Source organism: Balaenoptera musculus, chromosome 1 (genome assembly GCF_009873245.2).
Source record: "Balaenoptera musculus isolate JJ_BM4_2016_0621 chromosome 1, mBalMus1.pri.v3, whole genome shotgun sequence".
NCBI lineage: Eukaryota > Metazoa > Chordata > Mammalia > Artiodactyla > Balaenopteridae > Balaenoptera > Balaenoptera musculus.
The window spans coordinates 147,326,135-147,344,004 of record NC_045785.1 but is presented as its reverse complement, the minus strand read 5'-3'; the positions used below and the strand labels follow the sequence as shown (position 1 = coordinate 147,344,004).

Here is a 17,870-nt window from a genome sequence, read left to right as displayed (position 1 = left end):
TCCTCGTCACCCATACAGACATCACCGTGATTTCGCTGAAGTCCAAATCGGTTCACATAACCCCCCTTGCTTGAAATCCTTTAAGGGCTCCTCACCTTATATGGGATTGGGCCTCAATGCCCCAGCAAGGCATGCAAGGCCTTTAGTGGGCTGACTCCTCACCTGTCCGTCTCTCCAACCTCTCTACTCCCACCCACCCACCTCAGCAACAGGGACCACAGACAGTTCTCCAAACACATCTTTCCACCTTGCTCATGCTATTCCCTCTCCCTGGAACCTTCTTTCCCACGAAACCCTGACTCAGTGCATCCTCTGTGCAACTCCCCATGACCTTTCCTCTCTCCTCCACAGCAAGAGGAGCTTCTTTATCTTCTGGGTTCCTAAAACCCTTTGTAGACATCCTTCTAATCTAGCCCATGACAACATAATTATTTGTTAATTGCTTTGTCTCCCCAACTAGACTATGAGGTCCTCAAGGAGAAAGCCTGAGGTCTGAGCTTTTTAAATCCTTAATGCCTAACATTATGACAGGAACATGGCAACTGTTTAGAAAATGTTTGATAAATGAATGAAGGTTTGCCTGCTAAGCCTCTGCCAGAAAAATGTGAAAAACAGAATGTAGTTACACCAACATTCCACTAGAGGGAGGGATGTAAAACTTTATCCCCTCTAGTGTAGCATTTTAGCCTTGTTCTCAGTCAGATGAATATAATTTGATAAAATATTTCAGTTTTAGGCTAGGCCTAATATAAATCAACCTCTGATAAGCTTGAGGAAACATAATTATTACAGGTCACTCTATGCCAGGCTCTGGGTTTGACAATGGGTAGTTCTTCTGGGTACAGATGAATAGAAAGGGTAGGCACTACATATAATAGTGTTTTACATTTTCAAGTTATGTAGAGTGCATTGAAATGCATTACAAAGCTTTTCTCTTTTCAGACATTATCTTGTTATCTAAAATATGCTCCACCTAGAAAGCTCATTGCTCCTTACACAATAAACGCTGTGGAATCCGATGACTACCCAGCTTTCTAATTTCCTGTTGCCCTATATCCCTCATATCCTGTCTTGAACACACACACATGCTGTTCATGAAGTCAGCTGAAACAACTCAGACAGCCTAAAATCTACAATCTAGATTAATCTCAAGTTCAATACCGATGTTCAATGAATGTGACAGACTGACAAACGCTCAAAAGCAGCAGATGACCCTCCCCCCCGGCCCCCAACCCCCAGCAGCCCCAAAACCCCGACCGAGCTGCTTCCTTAGCACCCAACATCTATCAGTTTAGCATTTATCACAGTGTATCGTAATAGTCTGCGCACTTATCCATACCTGGATGAGGCTGAGAGCTCCTTGAAGAGGCTGGAATGGATCTTATTCTTTCCCCCAGCCTCAGCTGCTAGCACAGCACCCGGCACATGGTGTTTAGTACATTTTTTTTTAATGAATAAACAAGCTCATTTCATTATACGGGTAGCGAGAGACTGATTTCTGCCAGCACTCTCAGGAAGAGGCTGGATGGCTTTGGGGTGTACACAGACATGTATGCATACATGTGGTGGAGGAGACTGTCTGATTTGAGGCATCTAGGAGGAGACAGATGTGTGGGTGCACACACACCTTCCCCAGAATCTTCTCAGATCAGTAGCTGAGGTGTCGGAGCTTTCATCATTAGAGAGTCGTACCTTTGGATTATTTATGGCTCCCTGTCAACACATCTTGAACACATGTGCCCTTGTTATCACATAAATTTCAAAACTCAAACTTCCCCAGCATCTGATCTGTATCCTCAAACTGTGCTCCTTCCCCACCTTCCCATTCCTGCTCTGTTGAGAATCTCAGATAGACTCCTGTTTACTTTCTGTGGTTTGTATTAGGATGTAGTTTGTCTTTTCAAATACATCACTATATGTCAAATAAGCTCTTTCAAATCATGTACACCATAATATTTGCAAGGGATTAAAACACATCAATTTGTATAATTCCATGAGTTCATAATGACACTAAAAATTAAAAAAAAAAAACTCGATTGGTCAACATCAGAAGATCTAGTGAATTGACTCCTTGTGTTGAAAATTAGTAAATGAAGGGAGAAAATCAAGCATTTCTTCTGCTTTTCCTACACAAACAGTACCACTGGGTAAGCAAAATTTAGGAGAAGGAAAAGCTTGCTTTCACAGAAATAGTCCAGCAAGTAAGTGAAGAAGAAATGATTGAATTAGAATATCACCTCATGATAGAATTAGAATGTGACCTCTAATGAATTAACAAATTTAGACATTGACTACCAATGACTGGTAACATCACAAAATGAAAGGCAACCAGATGGTATACGCATCCTGATGGAAGTATAAAATATCAGCTATAATGAAATCTGATCAAAGTTCTAAATCCCACAATGTATTCACGAGAAACACAGAGAACAGCAGAACATGTTCAACTAACAGTGTAAAAAAAAAAAAAAAAGACAACATTTATGAGACAATCAGAAATCTGAATACTGACTGGTTACATGATGATATTAAATAATTGTTATCACCTTTTTTTTTTAGGTGAAATAGTGCCATTGTGGCTATGTTAAAGAAAGAACCCTTATCTTTTAGATATTTAAAAATATATATTTACAGATAAAATAATACAATGTCTGGGATTTGCTTCAAAAATAATATGGGGGTGGGAGTTAGGGGTAGTGGGTGGGCATATATATGAAATAAGATGGCCTTGCATTGAAGCCGAGGGATGGGAACATGGGAGTGTATTATACTGTTTTGTCTACTTTTGTATATACTTGAAGTTTTCCAAAGAAAAAGTTTTTAATAAAGAAAAACTAACACTTTTCTGAATATTCTGACCATCTTGTCCTAAGGGACAGCCACCCCCCTCCCACCCCTTGAGATCGTTATCCTAGGGAGTCTCCCCGAATTGAAAATACCCAAGTAACATTAATTCATCAGCCTCTCTTTACAAACTAGTACAAAAGATTATTTCCTGGACTGATTTTACCCCTGAAAATACTGAGTCCCTGAGGGCCAAGGTCAAAGAAAACCCTGCAGGAGGGAAAAGGAAGGGCTGAGTATGGGAAGAAGAAAGAGAAGAACAAATTTTGCCTTTATTACAATTTTCCCAGGGCCTTCACTAGTTGGCACATGCATCTTCCTTGTGTGGGTTTTACTAAGAGAACTTTCACTGGAGGCATGAAAAAAATGTTTAAATTCCGAACTCTCAGGTTAAAATTTCACAAAGCATCCCCTTTTATGTTGTCAAAGGCTAATATAAATATTTTCAGAAGCGGGCTCAGTGAGCCAATGATGAGACCACTTGGGTGGAGCTAGGGCACAGTTCTGTCTGAACCTGGGAGCAGTCTAGACCTGTTCATAGGACTACGATGACGTGCAAACCAGGAGAGAGTAAAGAGTCACATCAAGTGCTCAAGAGTATAGCTTTTTATAGCAGATCTCTGGAAGAACACCAAGAAACTGGTTGCCTCTGGGGAGGGAAGCTGGGGCACTTGGAATAGGGTGGGAGGAGGAAAAACATTGTATGACTTTATTGTCATAGCCAGGTTATACTGCGGTTAGCGCCTTAGTATGTATGATGACATTTGCAAACAGCCTTTTGTTTACGTAAGTGACTGTACTTTCTATCTTGAAATCAGACAGAAGACAGATGTCTGTTTATGGGTTCCTTGGCTGGGCCATCTGCTGGCACTACCTGCTGTTTGCATATTTTCTTGATACTCCCTCCCCTCGCCTCCCTACCCCTCCCTAACCTCCCAGAATCTAATTAGGAGTAGATGGTCCCCAGAACCACAGAAATAGGATTTTAATAGTTCTAGTGCGACTTCTATAGGTGTGACATGGTATTGGACAAAGCTCAAATTCTCTCACAGACGCTCCTCTAATAGCAGAGCCAGTGAACAGTCTTTGATGGCTCCTATTTTACCTTAAATATTCAGGTGAATTCTGTGGTTTATGATTGACATTGTAAGTTACTATTAGAAAAAAAGTGTCTCTGTGTTTATCCTGTGGTTTTTAAGTATCCCTGCACACTCTGCCTGTCTCTAGAGTATTAAGTCCAGTTGCGTTGTTTTTTCCTCTTTGTTTATTGAGATTATTACTTACTTGCATTAAAATGTACCAATTTTAAAGGTACAGTTTGATTAATTTTCGTAATTGTATACAAGGTGTAACCACCACTACGATCCAGATATAGAAAAGTTACTTACCCTTTAACAGTTTTCCATCCCAATTTGCCCCAATTCAGTTTTGAGACACTTTATTGAGTTTTACTGCTTTCTCTAACATCGACTCTCCGGGTGATTTAGGAAAGTCACTTTACCTCTCTGGATGTGTTTTTGCTTTTATAACATGAAAAATGTCAGAACAGATTTGTTACCAGGGGCCCTTGCAATACTTTCAGAAAATGAGGGGGTAGGGTAAGGGTGGGAATCTCAGCCTTGCGTCCCCATTCTTCACATAGCACACGCATGTGGCAGATCCTAGTGGGAAAAGCCTGTGGTCGCATCAGAGAGAATTAGGTTTCCATCTCCTCTCTTGCTAGTGTGTATGTAACCTTTTGTAAGCATCAGCTTTCTCATCTCCAATATCAGGCTTATTAACAAGGTTTATTTGTTTACTGTTGTGAGAATGAATTGAGATGCGCCGGCACCCTTAAATGTTAGTTGGTATTTATATTATGGCATAATATAAAGGCACTGCATTCAACCATCTCGGTTACTACATGTTTATGCAGGCTGATTCTCACAACCAAAACAGACGCACAAAGTACGCCCACCCATTTGCCCACCCATTTACCCACCTAGGGAAGCCCGAAGCCTGCCGGCCTGCCTTCCTTACAGGGCTCAGAGAAAAGCTGCGCACGCGTGCATGTGCTTCCAAAGAGCCTCGCTAGGGGGCGGAATGGGAAACAGGAAGTTCTAACGCCTGTCGTACAAGCGCGACGTAAAGCGGGTCTGCTTTATGGCACCCTGCTTCCGCCGTAAAGCGCCGTCGGCAATCCCGCGTGAGAGAGTTGACGAGACTACTTCCAGGTGAAAAGCGCGATTCTTGGAGGTTGGTTAACTTGACGTCTTCCCCATGGGCAAACGCAGGAGCCGGAGCCAGAGCCAGCTGCTCAACTCCCTAACTAAAAAGCAGAAGAAGCATCTAAGGGATTTCGGCGAGGAGCATCCCTTCTATGACAGGTACGGAGAGGCAAGGCTGGGACCGGCGCTGCCGGCGTCCTTTCCCGGTGGGAGCCCGCATGTCCCCGCGTTTGGTCCGCCGGTGCCCCGGGGATAGTGACAGGGCAGCTCCCGCCGCGTCCCACGCTACCCCGGCGCCGGCCTAGCTCGCCCGGGGATCCTGGCGGCTTCCCGCCTGAGATGGGGTTCTTCACCGGTCTTTCTACCTTTTGTTGAGCCGGTAGCTTTATGCTAGACGGCACGCCTCCTGTGTGGCGACTGGGCAGAGATTTTATAAGCTTGTTTTCGTTTTATATGTTTTTAAAGAATTGCTTGGGGGCTTCCCTGGTGGCGCAGTGGTTAAGAATCCGCCTGCCAACTCAGGGGACAGGGGTTCGAGCCCTGGTCCGGGAAGATCCCACATGCCGCGGAGCAGCTAAGCCCGTGCGCCACAACTATTGAGCCTGCACTCTAGAGCCCGCGAGCCACAGCTACTGAGCCAGCGTGCTGCAACTACTGATGCCCGCGAGCCTAGAGCCCCTGCTCCGCAACAAGAGAAGCCACCGCAATGAGAAGCCCGCGCACCACAACAAAGAGTAACCCCCGCTCGCCTCAACTAGAGAAAGCCCGGGCGCAGCAACGAAGACCCATAGCAGTCAAAAATAAATAAATAAGTTTAAAAAAAAAAAAGAATTGCTTGGGACCCTCGACATCACCGATCTATTCAATGACAATGAGGAAACTAATGTTTGGGTAGTTGTGGGTTCCTCTGTAAGTGTCCAGACTCTCAGTTATGATCTTAGCGCTCATCCCACCACTTTGGGCTGCTTTATCAACAGTTAGAGGGAGAGTCTACTTAAGAAATTTGCTAGAAAAGGTGAACCTCGAGGGCTTTTATTTGCCAAAATTTCCCATCTTTTGGATGAGAGCCAGTTACTGTGTGACTGTAGTATTTGTCATGTGGTCTTGTTATACTTTTTCATTTGTCTGTTATTATCTATTTGGCATATTCTTACAAAACCTGTCCAAATGCATATGGAGTTTTTACTTGACAATAGATATAATGTATTTATAGCGGTATAGTCTGCCATGTTCATTTAAAGTTGTATTATTAGACTTTTCCTAATTGCTACATACTAGTAGTTAAAGTTTAACATTACCTGTTTCTTCTCAGGGTTTCCAGAAAGGAAGCAAAACCACAGACTTGTCAACTGGTAATGCTTTATACCTTCTTTATGATAGTTGATTCTGGGCTGTTACTTTTAAGATTATATATAGTAATAAAGTTTGGCTACATTTCCACTCTTTTTGATTTTAGATGTAAGCTATATTTTAGTAATATTGCTTAGTTTTAAGTGCAAATGTCTGTTAAAATGCCATTGTGATAACTAATATAGTACAGAGTATGAAACTATCCTGAGAGGTTAGGCTGTTAGAACCTGTTAAGGAGGCTTACCAGAGGGCTCTTGGTGAATCCTAAGAGGGAATGTCTTGTTTGCTTAACATAAAATAGAGTGCAAAATCATCAAAGGTCTTATTTCATTCCCACAGACTCAAAAATAAACTACACTTTTTTGTTGTAACTTTTCCTGTTGCTCCTTTAAAGGTGCCAAATGTCTGACGCATAGGTTAGATCGCCTTATAACCTAAAGCTCCATGTTTTTAATCTGCTGTCTTCCCATGTGGAACATTAGCAGTTCAAAGAAGAGGAAGAGCTTCTAGAATCATAGCTAGATTAGCTGTTTTAAACAAATTTGTTGCTAGGTTTGGTTGAATAGATAGGATTGCATATTTGCAGAAAAGCTAGTTTTTATTTAGAAAAGTCTGAACTTGGTTCCACTGTGGGCCTGATGATAGTCGTGGGGTAGCAACAAGAGCAATATAATTTTTGTTTTTAAAATCCCCATTTTCCTTTTAGTCAGAGAGTTTAGATACTTCAAGTTCTGAAAGTGAAGCAGAGAGTGAACCAGAACAAGTCTCTGGTTACAACAGACTACTTGCCACATTAAAGGATGTTTCCAAGGAAGATGAGGAGGAGGAAGAGGAAGAAGACAGTGTTATAGATGAGACAGAAATAAATCTTGAAGATGGCGATAGTGACATCAGTGTGGAGGAAGAGACGGCAGTAGAGTCTACTGACATGCAGAAGAGTAAGTGTCTTTGATGTGGGTTTATCATCTTTGCAGGGACCACAGACAGATTGCCCCAGGGGCATGGTGCCTTGTACTGTATGAGCTGGGTGAAAGCACATGGATTCAAAGCAGAGATTCTTAACCTTGTTGGGCTCTGTGATATCTTCAAGAATCTGATGAAAACACAGGACCCTCTGGCCATAAAAATGCAGAAATGACATTTTTGCTTATGATTTCCAGGATTTCATCAATCCTAGTTAAAATTCCCCTGAATGAGAGGAAAGGGAACATAATTCTGTTTTTGTAATGGTCTCAATTTATGAAAGAGATTATTGTTCCTCCCTTAGAGGAACCAAGTTTAATGGAAGATAGACATAAAATATACAGAACTTTTCAAGCATCAAATTTGCATGGAACCGATAAATATAAGGTGTTAAAGAGATGCAAAGTGGTCACATGCTGCCAGGGTAAATGAGGGAAGGTTTCAGAGAAGAGCTGGGATTGAAAGCTTAAAGGAACTCTGTCTCACTCAGACATCTAGGTGACTTTTTTTTGTTTTTAATTTATTAATTTATTTCTTTTTGGCTGCATTGTGTCTTTGTTGCAGTGCACCGGCTTCTCACTGTGGTGGCTTCTCTTGTTGTGGAGCATGGGCTCTAGGCACGTGGGCTTCAGTAGTTGTGGCACGCGGGCTCAGTAGTTGTGGCGCACGGGCTTAGTTGCTCCATGGCATGTGGGATCTTCCCAGCCCAGGGCTCGAACCCATGTCCCCTGCATTGGCAGGCGAATTCTTAACCACTGTGCCACCAGGGAAGTCCCCATAGGTGACTTTTTAATTTAACTTTAAAATCAGCTTTATTGAGGTATGAATTACATTCAACAAGGTGTACCCATTTTAAGTATGTAATTCGATAAGTTTTGACAGATGTGTCTATCTATATTGTCACCACCAAAGTCAAGATACCGAACGCTTCCAATACCTACAAAAAAGTTTCTTCTTGTCCTTTTACAGTCAGTTTCCCAGGCTTGGCATCAGGCATCAGGCAACCACTGACATGTTTTCTTTCACTATGTATTAGTTTTTCCTATTCTAGAAACTCATATGAACGGAAGCATACAATAAGTACCCTTTTTTGTGTGGCTTCTTTGGCTCCTCATGTTTTTTGACTCATCTGTGTAGTTCATATTAGTAATTCATTTCTTTTTATTACTGGAATAGTAGTCCATTGTCTGAATATATCTGGGTAACTTTTTTTATCCTATTATCTTAATGCCTATTTCCCTTACTGTATTTTTTTCTATACTTTAAGGTGTCATACATCATTCTTAGTATTTTAATTCATCACTTGTACTGGGATAAAAAAATCATTGCCTCAGACTTAGGGATGTTTTTGTTTAATTTTGTTGGTTTTCCAGTTTTCTTTCATGTTTTGGGCTTTTAAAAATGAAAAGTTTGGTTTTTTTAATTATAAAAGTAATATATATTTACTGTAAAAATTTAAGAGGGTAATATAATTAATGTATATCTCCTCCACCCTGAGGTGAACACCTTTAGCATTTTATAGAACCTTCCAGACTACTTTTTTATGGATATATGAGTGAATACAAGTATATACATATATTTGTGTGTATGTGCATAATGGTCTCATACATTTCTGTAACTTACTTTTTTTCTTTAATAATATAACGTGTGTAACTGTGGGTTCACATAAGCTTAATCACATAGTATTCCATTGTAAATAATATGTGGTAATTTAATTAGTACCCCATCGATAGAAATGACGAAATCATTTTTTCTAGTTATTTGTTATAATCAATGCTACTTTGAACATCTTTACATGTACCGGCTCAGCAGTCAAGCTCAATTTTGAAACTTATATCTTCTACCTGAATTTGCTTAAAAGTAAATGATAGTCTAAGGAATTAGATTTCATTTGTCAACAGAAGTGTAATTATATTTATGAGTCGTAAATAATTTCACAAAATGTTTATCAAAACTTCAGATGCGGCCTTACCTGCTGACCCTAAGGGAAAAGATGGGCACGGGCCACCTGGCACATCAGAGGAATCCCCAGAGGAGTTTACAGATGCAAAACATGAGTCACTCTTCAGCCTAGAAACCAACTTTCTCGAAGAGGAAGGAGGAGGCAACTGTTCTCTGAAAGCGTCACAGGGTCAGAGCACAGCGCATGTTGTTTGAATTTAGCTGGTGCTTAGTATGGACGGTTGTGGTCTAATACCTGTTAAATCTCCTGTTATTGGAATGAGCAACAGTAGAAACAGATAGTTTAGCAGCTAGACGTAGAGCTGGAAAGAAATGCTTCTCCAAGATCTTTTGTGTTTTTCAGGGTTAGGCAGTGTTGGGAGTGGGCGCGGCTGTTCAGGAGAACAAACAGTTGAAGAATGATAGCAGGGAAGGCCAGTTCCCCAAAGCTCACGATCCACAGCTGGGGTCAGGGGAAGACTTCTGATTTTTTTCCCCAAGCAGGGAAGGGAGAGAAAGAGGAGAAAAATACTTTGCATTTTTCTCTCTATCCTTCACTTGCTCTTCCTTATTGGAGCAGTAATTTTCCAGATTTGTGAGACCTGGCAGTGGCTAATCTGATTGGTCCTTATTACCAGGAAGCACCTCAGAAGCCAGAAAGCTCCACCCTGTCTCCCCAGTCTCTCTCTTTATTTTTGGCTCCATTGGGTCTTTGTGGCAGTGCGTGAGCTTCTCACTGTGGTGGCTTCTCTTGTGGCGGAGCACAGGCTCTAGGCACGTGGGCTTCAGCAGTTGTGACACGCGGGCTCAGTAGTTGTGGCTCGTGGGCTCTAGAGCGCAGGCTCTGTAGTTGTGGCGCACGGACTTAGTTGCTCCGCGGCATGCGGGATCTTCCCAGACTAGGGCTTGAACCCATGTCCCCTGCATTGGCAGGCAAATTCTTAACCACTGTGCCACCAGGGAAGTCCCCATAGGCGACTTTTTAATTTAACTTTAAAATCAACTTTATTGAGGTATGAATTACATTCAACAAGGTGTACCCATTTTAAGTATGTAATTCGATAAGTTTTGACAAATGTGTATATCTATATTGTCACTGCCAAAGTCAAGATACAGAACACTCTGGGCCATGCCTCTGTCCCCGTGACTGTCACTTAGATAAGCCTGTGGTAGGCTGAGGCAGGTCTCTGCTGTCTCTCAGGTCCTGTGTCTTAACCTGTGCCTGGGTAGGCAAGTCAGGTTGGTCTCATTCTGTGTCCTGACTGCCTTTTTTGGTCCCAGTGCCATTCTTCAACCAGCTGTGCCATTGAAGTTGAAATTTTAATCCTCATTTGGTTCTGTTAGCTATTCTAGACAAGAGGAAGAAGTAGCAGGTAGAATTTGGGCACAAACCCCATTCTGAACTCAAAAAAACTTAAAAAAAAAACTCTGGAGGAAACATTAGGAGGCTTGACTATCCTAAAGTTTCTCTGGTTGTTTGGTCTGTACTGATATATTATCACCTAGAATTCTTACTTCCTATTGTTCACCTTTATCTTAGGTCTTAATATAAGGTGCATTGCATTTGAAGTTTTACTACCTGGGTCCTTGAATGGGTCATTTAACTTTGCTTCTTACATGCGTGGGACTGGAAGAGAAGATTGGGTGGCCAGCGCAGAACACTGACCCTGAGCAGTGACCCTACCGTTTTGATCATTTGTTCACCTCAGTTGAGTGTTGAGCATTTATATTTGTCTTCCAATGCAGGTTAAATCAGACATGGAACCTACCCTCAGGGATCTTGCAGTCTAGTTAGGTGGGGTAGGACATGCACATATATGTGTTGGTGTGGATAACTGAGGGCAGGGTGGGGCACTTGAGAGAAAGTGATGACTGTCTATAGGGGACCAGAGGTGGCTTCTTAGTGGAGCCAGAACTGTGCCTGACACAGTAGGCTCCTGGGAAGTAGTTATTTATTGTGAGTCAGGGGGTGACATTTAACTGATACTATTTGGATATATAGAAATGTGGTGAAGGAGAGGATAGAATTTTCAGTTAAAGGAAGGAAAGCCACAGTGGCTGAAGAATTTGAGAGCCATGTAATTCAAAAATTACATTAGAGAGGTAGGTTAGAGGTGTATGTTGAATTTCAGACCGAGAAGTTTCTTCAAAGGTTTTTGAGCTGGGGAATAATGTGATTAAAGAAATGCTTTAGGGAGATGAACCTGTCAGAAACTTTTCAGCTCTGGACTGGGACAAATGATGGGGAACGTTGATGGGAAAAAAGATGAGTTAACATCATGAAGAGCAGGATGTCATTCACAGGGAAGACTGAAAAATCCCTGTCATTTGCTCTAAGTGTTCTAATATTCTTTATTTCTGAATTAGATCCATTTGCACAACATGTAAACAAAGAACTGAAAGAAAAAGAAATCCAGGCTGTTGCCACAAATCCCAAAACTACCCACCAGCTAAAAGTAAGCATTGTTCCATCATCACAGTCACAAATGGAGAAAAGCAGTGGTCTTGGGTTTTAGTGGTCTCCCTGCATGTATGATACACACCTGTGGCAGATGGCTTGATAGGGAGCAAGACAGAGGAGGACTGGAAGAGCCCAGTAAGGCACAGGCATAGCTAGAAAAGGCACTGGGAAGCTGGAAGGTGGGGACCAATAAGATAAGAATGCTTTGGAGACAGGTACACCACCAGGGTTTAGACCAACATCTGCAAGGGGCTATCTCATGACCTAAGGCAAGTTAATCTACCTTTTTAATCTTCACACTTCTCATCTGTTAGAGGGGGACAGTAATGCCTGCATCAAAATAAAGTAGTTTACTGGAAGATATGTAGAAAGTGTTCAGTCAAACAGTAGCTACTGCTGTTCATTTGTTTGAAATATCTGAGATAGGTTCACACCTAAATTATTCAGTATGGAGCAGTTTTTGCTTCTTTTTTCAGTGATTTTTTTTTTCACCACTGATGCTATTCATAAGAATTGGTCATCCTTGTTTCATTGAAATTTTTATTGAGATAATAATTATAGATGCAGTTGTAAGAAATAATACAAAGATACCCCATGTGCCCTTTGCCCAGTTTCCCCCAATGGTAACATCTTACAAAACTATAGTACAATATCACAAGTAGGCGATTTCCATTGATACAATCTACCTATCTTATTCAGATTTCCTCAGTTTTGCTCCTGCTCCTTTGTGTTATTTAGTTCTGTACTGTTTTATCACGTGTAGGTTGCCCTGGCCACCACCACAGTCAACATACAGAGCATTTCCAGCACCATAAAGATCCCTCCTCTTCCCTGGTGCCATTTTACAACCACACCCACCTCCCTTCCCCCATTCCTAACCCTTGGTAACCACTAATCTGTTCTCCATTTCTATAATTTTGTTATTTCAAAAGCGTTATATAAATAAAATCCTACAGGTTGGCTTTTTTCACGCAGCATAATTCCCTGGAGATTCATCCCAGTTGTTGGCATATATCAATTCTTTTTTATTGCAGAGGTCATCCTTTCTTTATTGCTAAGATCAGTTTTGTTACAGTGCAAAGATTCTCAAACTGGTATTCCACAAAATATTATTCTTTACGATTCTAATATGTCTCCAAAAAAAAAAAAAAAAACAACAACAACAAAAACCTTGTTCCATGCCTAAGTAAATTTGGAAAACTCTGGGTCAACCGAAGTGGAACAGAGTCCTTGTTACAGGACTCAGCAGAACCTTTAGTGTCTAATCTGCATGGGACTCTCCCTGAGGGGGATTAGGTTTTGTGGTGTTTACCGAAGTTATTTGACCATCGGGCCCCCTTTTTTTTTGTCTAGAGTAAATTTTGACTTCCTACAGTGTGGTCCACAGGACAGTTTGTGACCCACTGATCTAGTGAAGAGCTCACAAGGTTTCTAAAGTCAGAAGCCTTGGGCTCTAACCCTTAGCTCTGTTCTCCCCTGTTTGTCTGAATCCTGTAACCTCTGAATCTCAGCATTTCCTAAATTGCAAGAAGAGCATTATAGTGTTTACCTTGTAAGGTTGTTGTGAGGATAAAGTGAGAGGATCTGTAAGCTGTGAAAGGCCTTGGTAAATTATAAAGCACTATATGAATGTAAGGTACTGTAATTCATTTCTAACTTAGTTCTTGATCATTTCTCCCACAGTGGCCCATCCTGGGCCAGCTTGTCTTTTCTTCCAGGTTTCAACAGTTGGAAACCTTTAAACCCCCAAAGGACATTGACTTAAAGTCACTTCATCTCCAGAAGCCTCTGGAATCCACCTGGATCAAGACCAACAGCCAGTTCCTCTCTGGTCCCCCAAAATCAAGTAGCCCCTTCACACCCCTCCAGAAAGAGCTCTTTTTAATTATGAATTCTTACCGGGACCTGTTCTACCCAGAAAGGACTGCCCTGAAGAATGGGGAAGAGATCCGCCACGTGTACTGCCTGCATGTGATAAATCACGTCCTCAAAGCCAATGCCCAGGTGCTTGCCAACAATAGCAGATGCCGAAGCCGGAAACTTGGGGTGGGTGATGATGATGACTTCAGGGACCAAGGGCTAACAAGGCCCAAGGTGAGTGGCAGCAGCAGAACTTTGCCCTCAAGGAGGCTGTAAGGCACTGACATGTAGGTCCTGGCACTTAGCAGGTTCTCAGATGTTTTAATGATTGGAATAATCAATGAGTCCAAGAATGAGCATATTAGATGGGCCAGGTAATGTCAGAGCAGTGCTGCAGACAGCTCAGTGGACTGTCTCTAACAGCAGATCTAACTGGAAACTTGAGTAGGAGGTACCTCCATGATAATTCTCTCCTTAAAGATAAACCCTGATCCTATGTAAGTAACACTCCACTATAAATCTCTAATTTGTGATTGTCAGAGCTGGATGGGACCTTAAGGAGCCTTTTATTCAATCCCTACATATTTCACCTGTGGACAGAGACCCGGATTCGTAGAGGACCTTGCTAAAGAGAACCAGGGAAAAAGTAGCAGAGACAGGCCTAGAACCAAGGATTCTCCTCACTAAGCCACATAAATAAGTAAACCTTGGAAAACAAAATCCCTATTTTTGCATTGTGTCATTATTGCTGCTTAAAGTGATGATTACATTTATGTGGGCTCATAAGCCTAAGCTCCAGTGGCTTGGGGGCTTACATCTTTTAATTCTGTCTACATTTTTCATGATGTCCTGGAGCTACATACTGTGCCTCCCATACCCCCTTACCCCTTAGCCTCTATGTCTATATTGAAGAAGCCTCATCCTCTTAGATTCTTCTCATTGAGCTTATTAGGATTTTAGGATTTTAATACTGATATGGCTCTTAGAGATTTCTTAGTCCAACCCTCTTGTTTGATAGCTGGGGAAACCAAAGCCTAGACACTTACTTAGTGTGACAACCAGGACAGTAACTTGGCCCTCTTCAAAACTGATCCATCATCCCTGCACTGTACCAAACTGAATCACTACACCCCTCTGGCTGTGCTGGTTGCCCTTCTGGGAAACTACCTCAGAATCTTGAACATCAGGATAATAAGATTATCTGTTTCCATTTAGAATTGCAAAATAGAATATGAGGTAGGTTACCCATGAATCACATTCAGAATTTGGTGAATTGCCTGATCTGACTCGGGTTATATCCACTGATTGTATTGTTTACACAAGGGTAGTTAGAAGTTAATCATTTGTTAAGCATCTTCTGGTTTTTTCCTCAACAGTTAACATTAAGCACTTTTGGAAATGTTTGGAAAACTGAATCCTGTATTTCCCATTGAAATATGATCTTATTTCAGAAATCCTTTACCATCATTTCTGAAAAATATACTAGGAAATGTACTAGAAAAGTAATGATGCTTTAGTCCTTTCCTTACTAGCTTTATTCTCTACTTAATACATCTAATTCATTTGTTCAGCATATTCCTTGGGTCTTATGGATCAAAATACTGAACTAAGTTCTGTGGGAGACAGAAATGAGTAACATTTCTTGTTCTCAAAGAGCTTTGTGTGTTTGTGCCCTTGGGTTTTTGCTAATGGACACCTCTGTTAACGGCATTGGCTTACCTCAAAAGGTATTTCTATGTTCTGCTTAAGAATTGCCCCCCAAGGAGCCATGAGATTGAAGTTCATAGGACATGGTGCTGTGGGTCGGAAAGATGCTCAGCCTTCAGTACGGAGCCAGGTCCTGTGTAAAGGGGGTGACACGGATGTGGTGCTTGGCCAGGGGCTGCGGAACAGAGGGCTCCTGAGGTCCTCAGCGGGCTCACCTCGAGCTGTCCTTCCTTCCGCTTGCCCCGCCAAGGCTGCCCATCACTCCTTCCGCAGGTGCTGATAGTGGTGCCATTCCGGGAAGCTGCTTTGCGGGTGGTACAGCTCTTCATCAGTCTTCTTGAGGGCGACAGCAAGAAGAAAATAATTGTAAGCAACAAAAAGAGGTTTAATGGAGAGTATGGCTCAGATCCCGAGGAGAGACCACCCAACCTGAAGAGGCCTGAGGATTATGAAGCTGTATTTGTCGGCAACATCGATGACCACTTCAGGACTGGTAATTCCTCCTTGTCAAAACTGAGACCCTGAGGGACCTGAGGTGTGAGGTGCACATAGCTGGAAGCTAGAAGCCTGGAATTAGGCATTCTTTCAGAGGGTCACTGACTCAGCCTCCTAGCAGAACCAGGATGCATTTGAGACGTCTTGTCTGCCAGGGGAGAGTCTTGCCTTGGCTAATGGGGTGCATACTTGACTAATGGCATGGAGTGTCTGTGAAGGCATGTATGAAAGGCACATGCATGTTTATAACAAATGTCTCAGCATGCCTATAGCTGGTAGCTCACAGTCAATGCTACAGGGGTTCTTGGGGGAGTTGGAGGTGATGGGGCTGGGTGGGTCAGTCTGGGGAAGATGAATAAACTAGAGCATCTGTACGTAATGGACTTCCCTCCTGTCTGCCATGTGGAGTGCCCACAACTGAATTATCTCCACTCTGGACTTACTGACTCCCACCCAGCTTTGCACATTTTTGCTTGTCTCTCATTCAGCTCCCATGTACTTGGTTGGTTGTACATTGAAAAAGTTCCTGGAAAATATTTATTAGTCACATATGCCCATTTACCGATTATTAAGAATCTACTATGTGCCAGGCACTGTTAAGAAGCTGGAGATACGGAATTAAAAGTTACTGTGAAGGAAGTCCAGCCTTAAGACAAACCAGACAGTATGGGATGAGATGTGTTATGGTTAGAGGATAGTGGGTGTTCTATTTAAAGTATTTAAAGCAAATATCCTTACTCAAAATGGGCACAGGACTGTTAGGGAAGGCCTTCTGTTGGAGGTACCATCCGTACTAAGTTGAAACCTGAGTAGGATTTAGCCAGGTACAAAGTGGGGTGATGAGAGTGGAAGAAAAAGTTCCAGACAGGAAACTGCATGTGTGGAGGCATCAGGGTGAATAAACCGGCATGACCTAAGATTCAGAGGCTTTAGCATGGCTGGAGTGTGCAGTGCAAGGGGATGAGAGCTTATGGTTAGTTTTAAACATATGCAGGTGGCCAACAAGCAGCTGATAAATCAGTCTTTTGTTTAATTGATATATAGTTGACGTATTAGTTTCAGGTATACAACATAGTGATTCAATGTCTGTATACCTTAAAAACTTAACCACAACAATAAGTATAGTTACCATTTGTCACCATACAAAGTTAATGCAATATTATTGACTATATTCCCCATGGCATACATTGGATCCCTGTGACCTGTTCACTTTATAACTGGAAGTTTTATACCTCCTGATCTCCCCCATCCATTTTGCCCACCCGCCAACCCCACCCTCCCTTCTGGCAACCACCAGTCTGTTCTCTGTATCTATCAGTCTGGTTTTTTGTTTGTTTTGTTTTTTAGATTCCACATCTAAGTGAAATCATATGCTATTGATATTTGTCTTTGTTTGACTTATTTCACTTACTGTGATACCCTCAACAAGGTCCATCCTTGTTGTCGCAGATGGCAAGATTTCATTCATTTATGGCTGAGTAATATTCCATTGTGTGTGTGTGTGTGTGTGTGTGTGTGTATACACACCACATCTTAATCCATTCATCATCTATGGACATTTAAGCTGCTTCCATATTCCATATCTTGGCTATTATAAATGTTGCAGTGAACGTAGGAGTGCATATATCTTTATTTATTTATTTATTTATTTTTGGGGGGGAGTTTTTTTTTTTTGTTTTTAACTTTTGGGTTTATTTATTTATTTATTTATTTATGGCTGTGTTGGGTCTTCGTTTCTGTGAGAGGGCTTTCTCTAGTTGCGGCAAGTGGGGGCCACTCTTCATCGCGGTGCGCGGGCCTCTCACCATCGCGGCCTCGCTTGTTGCGGAGCACAGGCTCCAGACGCGCAGGCTCAGTAATTGTGGCTCACGGGCCTAGTTGCTCCGCGGCATGTGGGATCCTCCCAGACCAGGGCTCGAACCCGTGTCCCCCGCATTGGCAGGCAGACTCTCAACCACTGCGCCACCAGGGAAGCCCCTCATATATCTTTTTGAATTAGTGTTTTTTTTTCTTTGGATAAACACCCAGAAGTTGAATTGCTC

The 17,870-nt window shown here is 42.1% G+C and overlaps 1 protein-coding gene across 5 annotated transcripts in view; it reads left to right on the top strand.

The window, feature by feature from the left end:
• The first annotated feature begins 5,012 nt into the window (after positions 1 to 5,012).
• Positions 5,013 to 17,870, top strand: part of UTP25 (UTP25 small subunit processor component) — a 29,580-nt gene continuing 16,722 nt past the window's right edge. Inside the window, exons 1-7 of one of the 5 annotated variants that reach the window (XM_036871908.1) lie at positions 5,013 to 5,210; positions 6,364 to 6,403; positions 7,108 to 7,339; positions 9,325 to 9,495; positions 11,673 to 11,761; positions 13,450 to 13,860; positions 15,607 to 15,826. In XM_036871908.1, the coding sequence (XP_036727803.1) occupies positions 5,104 to 5,210; positions 6,364 to 6,403; positions 7,108 to 7,339; positions 9,325 to 9,495; positions 11,673 to 11,761; positions 13,450 to 13,860; positions 15,607 to 15,826 (1,270 nt within the window). In that variant the 5' untranslated portion in view covers positions 5,013 to 5,103. The remainder of the gene's footprint in view (positions 5,211 to 6,363; positions 6,404 to 7,107; positions 7,340 to 9,324; positions 9,496 to 11,672; positions 11,762 to 13,449; positions 13,861 to 15,606; positions 15,827 to 17,870) is intronic. The other 4 variants (XM_036871917.1, XM_036871899.1, XM_036871933.1 and 1 more) reach the window with 4 other exon arrangements.